The sequence below is a fragment of the Oenanthe melanoleuca genome, chromosome 2 (genome assembly GCF_029582105.1).
Source record: "Oenanthe melanoleuca isolate GR-GAL-2019-014 chromosome 2, OMel1.0, whole genome shotgun sequence".
NCBI lineage: Eukaryota > Metazoa > Chordata > Aves > Passeriformes > Muscicapidae > Oenanthe > Oenanthe melanoleuca.
Genome location: NC_079335.1, coordinates 1833399 through 1842208, shown reverse-complemented (window position 1 = coordinate 1842208; position 8810 = coordinate 1833399). Strand labels below are relative to the sequence as shown.

At 45.8% G+C, this 8810-nt stretch overlaps 1 protein-coding gene across 1 annotated transcript; it reads right to left on the bottom strand.

Moving 5' to 3' along the window:
- Positions 1 to 2587: 2587 nt before the first annotated feature.
- On the bottom strand, positions 2588 to 7462 carry LOC130249836 (lymphocyte antigen 6E-like). The gene is made up of 3 exons (XM_056484947.1): positions 7364 to 7462; positions 3758 to 3877; positions 2588 to 2855 (listed from the first exon to the last, which is right to left on the bottom strand). The coding sequence occupies exons 1-3, from the start codon at positions 7413 to 7415 to the stop codon at positions 2644 to 2646; spliced, it is 384 nt and encodes a 127-aa protein (XP_056340922.1). The 5' UTR covers positions 7416 to 7462; the 3' UTR covers positions 2588 to 2643.
- Between the last annotated feature and the right edge of the window lie 1348 nt (positions 7463 to 8810).

Here is an 8810-nt window from a genome sequence, read left to right as displayed (position 1 = left end):
CTTGCTCCTGTGTTTGATGTGGTTGTGTCTCCACACCTGTTTTCTCTCTTACTCCACACATGGAAGCACAAACACAACCCCTGACTCTGCAAGTGCAGCTCCAAGCTGTGGGATTGGAAAACAAATCCTCCATGAAGCTCCAGGAATCACCTGGAATTCTTCTCTGCTGGAAAGCACCAGCACCCCAACCTCCCACTGGGAAAGGGAAATGGGACTGATTCAATCCATGGGGGGAAAAATGAGATTTAGGCTTTGCCTAAAGCTGAGCCACAGAAGCCTTGATGTTCCACCTGCACCTTCCTCCAGCCCAGGGAAAGGATGAACAGTGTGAAAAATGAGCTTTGAGCTCATAACCAGCCCATTCCTCACCTCCAGTCAAGGAGAGTTTTACATTGTCCCTCTTCCTTCTTTATTTGGGAGAGTTCCAGAGATTTTCCACTCAGAGGATCAGCACTGGGAATGGCAAAGTCCATCCAGAATTCCCACCTCCAGATTTACTTTTCCATGACCTACAATCAGGAGCTTTCATTCCAGGAACTAGGTGGGTGGACATGACAAGTAAATCCTGTTAAACACAATCCTTTCACCTCCAAAGAATCACTTGGAATAATTCTGGCTAATTCATCCAGAAATTTCAGGAAAATAATGGGTTCCTCTAAATTTGCAGACAATTCCAGGAAACCACTCTCCTTTGACCTTCTGGCAGCACTTAGAGTGAAAAGTGGGGGAAAAGCTGGGAATAAGGATGTGCAGAAGATCTGGGCAGGATTTTCTCCCTCCTGAGCTGTGTCCATCCTGGTTCCTCACACCCTCCACTCATTCCTTCCTCTCCACATGTCTCCCACCAAATTTTTGCTTTCTCATGTCCAGCAAAACTGGTTGAGGTATAAATTGCTCCTTCTACTTCCTCCTTTTCCTGCCAATATACAGGTGGTAAAACAGTAAGAGGATTGGCCTGGAGCCCAAATCTCTTGGAGTTTTTTTGAAAGCAGCTGAGGTCCTGCAGGGAAAAGCTGTGCAGGGTATGGAGAATTCTCCTGGAGGATTTGCTCCTGGAATTGGGATGCAGCACAGCCACCACAGCCCTACCAGAGCAGATGGACATCTCTTCCTTTTTTTTTTGTTTAAAAACCTGTTCTTCCCCTTCTCCATCCTAGTTTTCCTTCCCTTTTGAGGTTGTCTTTGGTGAGAGAAAATTTTCAGCAGGTTCTGCTGTTAATTTGGTCTTTGGGCATCTGTCATCTCCAGGCACAGCTCACCAGCCTGCTCAGGGGGGTGTCAGTGTCCTCCTGTCCCTGCCTACCACTGTGGTGGTCATTTCCCCTCCATCCATTAAACAGATTATTTTAAAAAAAATATTTAGAAAAAAAATTTTAAAACCAGTCACCAGATCCAGAGCACAAGGCATGAAGCTGATGTGGAATCTTTCATCCTTCTGGAAAACCAGTGGCTCTGAAATGCAGGCACTGAGAAATGCCTCAAAAATCCACATCCCTCCACATGTGCAACCAAAACCCAGCAGAGTCCCAGGGCAGTGCTTCAGAAAAAGCAAAGATCTTGTTTAACCATCAAACACAACAACAACAACAAAAAAAAAAAAACAAAAAAAAAAAACAAAAACAAACACCCTTCAATTGTTTGGAGCAGCTCTGGTTTCTCCCAGGACACAGCTGAGCTAGGGATGCTGCCAGCTTTTCCTTTTTTTTTTTTTTCTCTGATGTGTTTTCCAGGAATGGGAGCTCTGAGCTGTTTGTGTGATTCCCTGGCTGGCTGCCCTCCTTCTCCTCTGTGACACCCCCAGCCTTCCTACAGAGCTTTTCTGTCTCCCCTCATGGGGGGCAAAACCAAACAAAGCCCAACACAATCCATGGTTTCTCTGCCAGGAACGTGGCTCTGTGCAAAACCTCTGAGTGACAGGGGCTGGTGGCAGCTGTGTGGGGTTGTTTTGGCCCTGAAAAAAAAAAAAAAAAAAAAAAAAAAAAGGGAATGGATATGGGGATTCTTTTCCAGCTGGATGAGGTCCATGAGGAGGCAGTGTGAGAGCAGCTCCCAGCTCAGCAGGCTGCCCCATTCCTTCCCTTCTCCCTCCCATCTTCCCTCTGCCTTTCCCCCTTTTCTCTGAGGAGAGAAGCTCATTTCAGGATGGGAATAGAAGGAAAGAGCCAGAAGTTGCTCCCCACTGAGGCTGGAGAAATGTCCACAGCACTGCCACAAATCAGCTTTTCTTCCACCTGCTTGTTTGTAAACAGATGTTTGATAACCAGACTCACTGTCTGTGAAAAAATTCACTGATCTGCCCCGTGCTGACACAACTGTGGAGCCATTCCCTGTGTTCCAGGCAGGGTGGGATTTATTCCTCACAGAGCTTTGAAAGCAATGGACAAAACTATGGCTTCAAGGATCTCCCCAGAGCAGCAATGATTTGAAGCTTGAGCATGTCAAAAATGCCATTTTCTGTGTGTTTCCTCAGGTGAGCTGGATGTCTGGGGACACTCAGGCTCAGGAAATCAATGGGAGTTCAGCACCTGACTTACCCAAAAATCCCAGGGGAGGCTCAACCACAAAACACCAATCTTTGAGAGTGGAAATGATCCCAGAAGAACACTTTTATTTCAGCCATCCCTGGCAGCTCTTCCAAACCCATCACAATCTGTTTGCAAAGATGAGAGTGGCAGTGGCCAGGACACCCAGGGACATCATTCCATGGCTGCTCTGCCTGCTGCTGGCTCCATTCACATTGCACAGGGGTTTCTCACAGCAGGAAATGTTCTGGGAGCTTTGGATTTGCTGCTGGTCTGTTGCTGGACACGTTGGAGAACACATCTTGGAGATGACGTATTTAGGCTTGTTGGGTTCTAGTGCAGGGAAAAAATTGGGGGGGAAGAAGAGATAAAGGAGGGTGAAAAATCATTGTTTAAATATTTCTGTGGCTGAATCTGTTTTGGTAAGGCCAGGCACTAATCCTCAAGGCAAATTTCATGGAATTAATCATAGAATCATGGATGGTTTGGGTTGGAAGGGTCCTTAAAAATCATCCATGGGCAGGGACATCTCCCACTAGACCAGGATGCTCAGAGCTCATCCAGCCCAGCCTTGGACACTTCCAGGGATGGGGCAGCCAAAATGTCATAAAATCCCTGAACTCTTAAGGTTGGAAAAGGTCTTTAAGATCATCAAGCCCAACCAGGACTTCTCTGGGCTCCATGTTGTTAGGTTTTGTCAATCCCACCATGGAATGAGCACCTGTGGCTTTCAGCTCCAGCTGCCTGGAGTGATGCTCAGGCTGGGTTGTTCCCACCAGGATGGTTTTTCCTACAGCATAAACACAGGGGGAATGTTCTGCATGACTTGAGATTTGGGATAAGAGCACGTGGAGAGGTCTTCGAGGAGCCCTCAGGGTTGTGCTTGGCACAGGGAGTGAGCCATGGTGAGAACATTTCTGGGAGGCACAAACAGCTCCAGGTGTGGATCCACTCCCTGGTGCTGCTCTCTGTGTGTCCTCCTCATTTCCAGCAGGAATATAAAACATTTCTGGGAGGGACAAACAGCTCCAGGTGTGGATCCACTCCCTGGTGCTGCTCTCTGTGTGTGTCCTCCTCATTTCCAGCAGGAATATAACTGTGTCTGGGCACTGCAGTAAGGAACCACAAGGTCAGTGTCTCCCAGAAGTTGGTCACCAAGGCTTTGCTGTTCCCATTCTGGGATGGAATCCCATTCCTCTCCCACAGGACAATGGAGGTGCTGTTCCCAAACCTACTTGTCCCCACGTCCTTCCGGATGGTCACGCAGTGTTTGTCCTCCTTGGCACACATGGAAATGCTCAAACAATCCTTGTTGGACTCCTGCTCTTGGCAGGTGTAGCACATGAATGGATAAACTGGGAGAGGGGAGGAAAAAAAAAAAAAAAAAGTGGAAAAAAGCACATTGCAGGGTTAAAAACCACAAAAGCCCCAGTGCAGAGATCCCCATTTGCTCGTTACAGCCTGAGGAATGTTTTTGTGGGAATGACCAGTGACTTTCTTTATCTCCTGACCCGTGGCAGCAGCTCTAAATCCCTCTCTGTCTCCTCTGGCTCAGGCTGCAGAGCATTATTGATCTGTTTGCCATCCCTGGGAGCAGAGATGTGAGTGGAATTCAAGGATTTGGGGGCTTTTATGAAGGAGATTATTGCTGAGCCATAGCAGCTCAGCCTTGGGAATTGCCAATTACTGCTCAGGGTTTCTCCTGGGCAGGGAGAATTTAGAGATGCCTGGAGCATTTTGAGGAGGTGGACAGTGCCCAGTGTCCTACTTCTCTTTCATCTGGCTCAGAGACTGCTGTCACATCTCTTTTTTTTTTTTGTGCTTGAACATCACTGAGCTGGCCTGACCTCAGTTCCAGGAAGTGTGGTGAGAGCCCTCAGATGCTCATACAAACTCCTGGTTTTAGCATAAAATAAGTGGAAAATCTTAACCAAAAGCTTGGTTTAAGTGCTAAAGGCAGATTTGGTGGGATCATTCCTACATCTGCAGCAGGAAGGTCACACAGCCATGACAAGAATATCCAAGAATACCTCAAAACCAGAACGTGGTACTGCTTTCCAGACCACTGGAAAGTAGTAAAACAGGAAGAAGAGCAAAAAAAAAAAGAGTCTGGGTGATAAAACACCCAGAAATATGTACAGAGCACTCCCCAGCTGGGCAAACTGAAAGGTTTTATGGTGGTGGTGGAGACCAGAGCTCCTGAAATCACCCAGGGCAGAGTCTGGGGTTTTGTGATTGAGCTCTTTAAAAGCAGAGCTGACTTTTGGAGGGAAACCAAGCCAAGTGCTGGCTGTGCTCCTGCTAAGTCTGTCACTTTGGAAAGGGCAAAAACAGCTAAAGGACACGTCCCTGTGAGTGCACTTTTGCCTGATAAGAAGTTGGCAGTGAGAAGGTGGAAGGACAGCAAAGGTCACACCATGAAACAAGGAGTTTCTGGTAGAAAGGAAGGGAAAAGTCACCAGCTGGTGACCCTGTGCAGCTTTTTTTTTTTTTTTTTTTTTTGCTTCATTCACCTCTACAAGTTGAATTTCCATGTGCAGAGTAAGGGAAGATTCAAGGATGTTTTAAGGAATTTTTGGCACAACCTGGAAGGATGTCATCCTCAAGCAAGCCCAGGAAACACGAGCTGCTGGAAATTCCAGGGAATGGGTGCAAAGCCAGGCATGAGGACACCCTCAGAGGGTAATTCCCAAGGATTATTGGTCAAATCAACTGGAGCAATGCAAGGATTTCTTCCCTGTGAGGGTGGGAAGGCCCTGGAATTGAATTCCCAGAGAAGCTGTGGCTGCTCAATATCTGGAATTGTCCAAGGCCAGGTTGGATGGGGCTTGGAGAAACCTGGGATAATGGAAGGTGTCCCTGCCCATGGAATGAGATGATCCTGAAGGTTCCCTTTCAACCCAAACCATCCCATGATTTTATGATTTTAAGTGATTTTGACAGATGGATGCAACAAAAGAGTGAAAAAGAACAGTGGATGCAGTTAAATAAAGATAAATAAATTGTGATTGATAAAACTTAAGACACTTAAATGCAGGGTGACAAAAAACTGGTTCAGTTACAATTCAGAACCACAGTGACAAGAGCAGGACACATTCCAGCCATGGGCACAGGCATCACCCAAGGGGACAAGGGCAGAAATGTCACGTGCCAGATACACAAAGTGGCATTTGCACCCTGGCAAGGCCTCAGCTGGAGCCCCAAATCTCTGACAGCACTTCCAAAACTATGCAGAGCATTTTGGAGAGGGACCAGAGGAGAGGGAGGAGAAAAGGTCAGAGGATCTCAGAAATGCAACTCAAAAGAGGCTGGAAGGGTTCAGTTTGTTGTAAATGAGAATATACTGAGGAAAGTCACAGGGATCTTCTTCATGCAAGAAAAAAGAAGCAGCAAAGAAGAAAGTAATAAAATATTTTATGTGTCCCGTGGTGGAAATATGGAAGAGCTGTACAAAAACAGATGCTAAGAGATAATAAAACTAAATTCCTAAAGGGATGAGAGTCTCTGAGCAATTCCAGGCTGTGGAATCTTCCTTGCTGGAAACTTCCAGGGACACCTTAAGCAAATATCTGCCTTGAGTTGTCCAACATTGCAGCAAGGACTTGGTGATCTTAGAGGTTTTTTCCACCCTTAATGTGATTCTATGAAAAGGATCAAGACTTTTTATGATTTTTGCTGGACACAAAATATCCATAACAGTGAGTTTATGGATGGAAAAGGCAAAAGACCCTCTTTGGTCAGCTGAGAGATCAAGAGCTTTGACCAAAATGTGGTCACTAGGGTCTTGGAGGAGACCCAGGATAGCTGAGAAGGATCAAATCACAATTTCCACATTTTCCTTTGTCCCAGTTTAGCCCAGAAAGCTGCAATCTCTCATTCTGGATCTAGGCTGGGCCACAGAAAGGTGCTGGGTAAAAGCCTGTCCTTAAATCCATTGGGAATCTGCTGCCAATATCAAATGTCACCAGTAAGGAATCCCACCCTGAACCTGTGATCCTGAACCTCTCTGAGCTTCCCAATTCATCCTGGGCCACACTAAAAACATTTCCTTTGAAAATTCTCCTCTTCTCTCCATGTTGTGTAGTTTCAATCAGGAATTGTGGGCACTCAATCAATTTTTTTTTTAAAGAACTGAATAATCATTTTCCCACACCCCAAACTGGCCAAGGTCCTGCTCTTCCAGGAGAACCATTCCAAAGGATGTAGGAGTAGGGGGTTGATCCATCAGGGATAATTGATTAATTAGAAGCCTCTTTCCCAACCAGATTCGTATCATGGTTTCTGGGAAACTGTCAGGTGTGGGGGAAATTTTGGCACTCTGGTCATCATTCCCACGTGCCAGGAGCGATGGAGCAACACTTGTGCCTCACTCCCAGGAGGAGGACAACACTCAGCCTTCCCTTTGGGACAGGGATGCCTTTCACATGAAAGGTTCTTTCACCTCTGCCACTGATTTAATCTACAAAATTTCCCAGTGTTGCATTTTCTAGGAAGGCACGTGCAAGGGAGGAAGCAGCAGGACAGAAAAGTCTCTAAAATACCCCAAAACTGAAATGATTAAGGAAAAAAAAAATAATTGTTTTCTATCATGCTTTCCATCACTTTGAGCTTTCCTCCTTTTGGAACATCCCAAAGACCTCAGTGAGGATTTAACCAGAGCTCTAGCACTGGAAAGAAGAATCAATTCACCAGATTCTTGTTTCTGCACCAAATCACTGACTGAGGTGCAAAAGGACATTGGTGACACCCACAGCACCTCCAAGCTGCTGACAAACCCTCTAAATTTTTGCCACTTGCCAAATTGTCCCCCTAATTCCTTGTCCTAAGCAGGAGCAGCTCACCTTGTTGCACCCAGAGGACAGCAGCCAGCAAGGTGACCAGAGCAGCCCTCATCTCCAGCAGATGCTCCAGCAGGACTGGGGAGCTGCTGCCAGGGCAGGTTTTATAGCCCAGGGCTGGCAGCTGGACGTGGAATCCGCCCCAGGGTGTGGGATGTTCCCGTGGGAGGTTTCCAGGCCAGAGCCCTCGGAGCTCTTGGGGGAAAAGCCCTTTCAGCCACATATTTCTTGTTCCTCCTGTCCTGTGAGTGATGGGAAGTCTGGATCTGCTCTCTCCTCCTCTGAGTTCTTTCCTTTCCTTTCCTTTCCTTTCCTTTCCTTTCCTTTCCTTTCCTTTCCTTTCCTTTCCTTTCCTTTCCTTTCCTTTCCTTTCCTTTCCTTTCCTTTCCTTTCCTTTCCTTTCCTTTCCTTTCCCTTTTCCTTTCCCTTTTCCTTTCCCTTTTCCTTTCCCTTTTCCTTTCCCTTTTCCTTTCCCTTTTCCTTTCCCTTTTCCTTTCCCTTTTCCTTTCCCTTTTCCTTTCCCTTTTCCTTTCCCTTTTCCTTTCCCTTTTCCTTTCCCTTTTCCTTTCCCTTTTCCTTTCCCTTTTCCTTTCCCTTTTCCTTTCCCTTTTCCTTTCCCTTTTCCTTTCCCTTTTCCTTTCCCTTTTCCTTTCCCTTTTCCTTTCCCTTTTCCTTTCCCTTTTCCTTTCCCTTTTCCTTTCCCTTTTCCTTTCCCTTTTCCTTTCCCTTTTCCTTTCCCTTTTCCTTTCCCTTTTTCCCTTTTCCTTTCCCTTTTTCCCTTTTCCTTTTTCCCTTTCCCTTTTCCTTTTTCCCTTTTCCTTTTCCTTTTTCCCTTTTTCCCTTTTCCTTTTCCTTTTTCCCTTTTCCTTTTTCCCTTTTCCTTTTCCTTTTTCCTTTTCCTTTTTCTTTTTCCTTTTCCTTTTTCTTTTCCTTTTCCTTTTCCTTTCCCTTTCCGTTTCCATTTCCCTTTTCTTTTCCCTTTTCCCTTTTCCCTTTTCCCTTTTCCCTTTTCCCTTTTCCCTTTTCCCTTTTCCCTTTTCCCTCTTCCTTTCCTTTCCTTCCCTGATGAAAGCAGAGCCCAGAGGCACGGGGATATTTCCTAGGAATGAATATTTTTAATCCCTTTGCACAGACAGCACGTGATGTTCCAGGGTTTGTAACATTCATTTGCTTTAATTATTCAGCAGCACCTCTGAGCTGGCTGAGCTGGTTTACCCAAAATCAGTGTGTTTTACACTAAATTAAATTAGCTAATGGTTCATTAAACAGAAGATTTTTCTCAAATTCTCACGTCAGTCTTCATTTCTTTATCAGTTTTCCTCTGGTTAATCCCTCTGCTTGCTCTTTTTCCTGCTTGTAATCCTCCAATACCTTGTACAATTTGGATTTAATGAAGTTTTGCTGCTGTCCAGGGATTCTCTTTAGAGGAGCTGATTTTCTCCACGCCCAA

What these genes read in the sequence shown, in the direction of transcription:
- LOC130249836 (XM_056484947.1), bottom strand. Translation starts at nt 7,415, where the DNA reads ATGAGGGCTGCTCTGGTCACCTTGCTGGCTGCTGTCCTCTGGGTGCAA. An exon ending in TGTCCTCTGGGTGCAACAAG is followed by an intron (nt 3,878 to 7,363) that starts GTGAGCTGCTCC and finishes CCCCTCTCCCAG; the next exon opens with TTTATCCATTCATGTGCTAC. An exon ending in CCGGAAGGACGTGGGGACAA is followed by an intron (nt 2,856 to 3,757) that starts GTAGGTTTGGGA and finishes TCCCTGCACTAG; the next exon opens with AACCCAACAAGCCTAAATAC.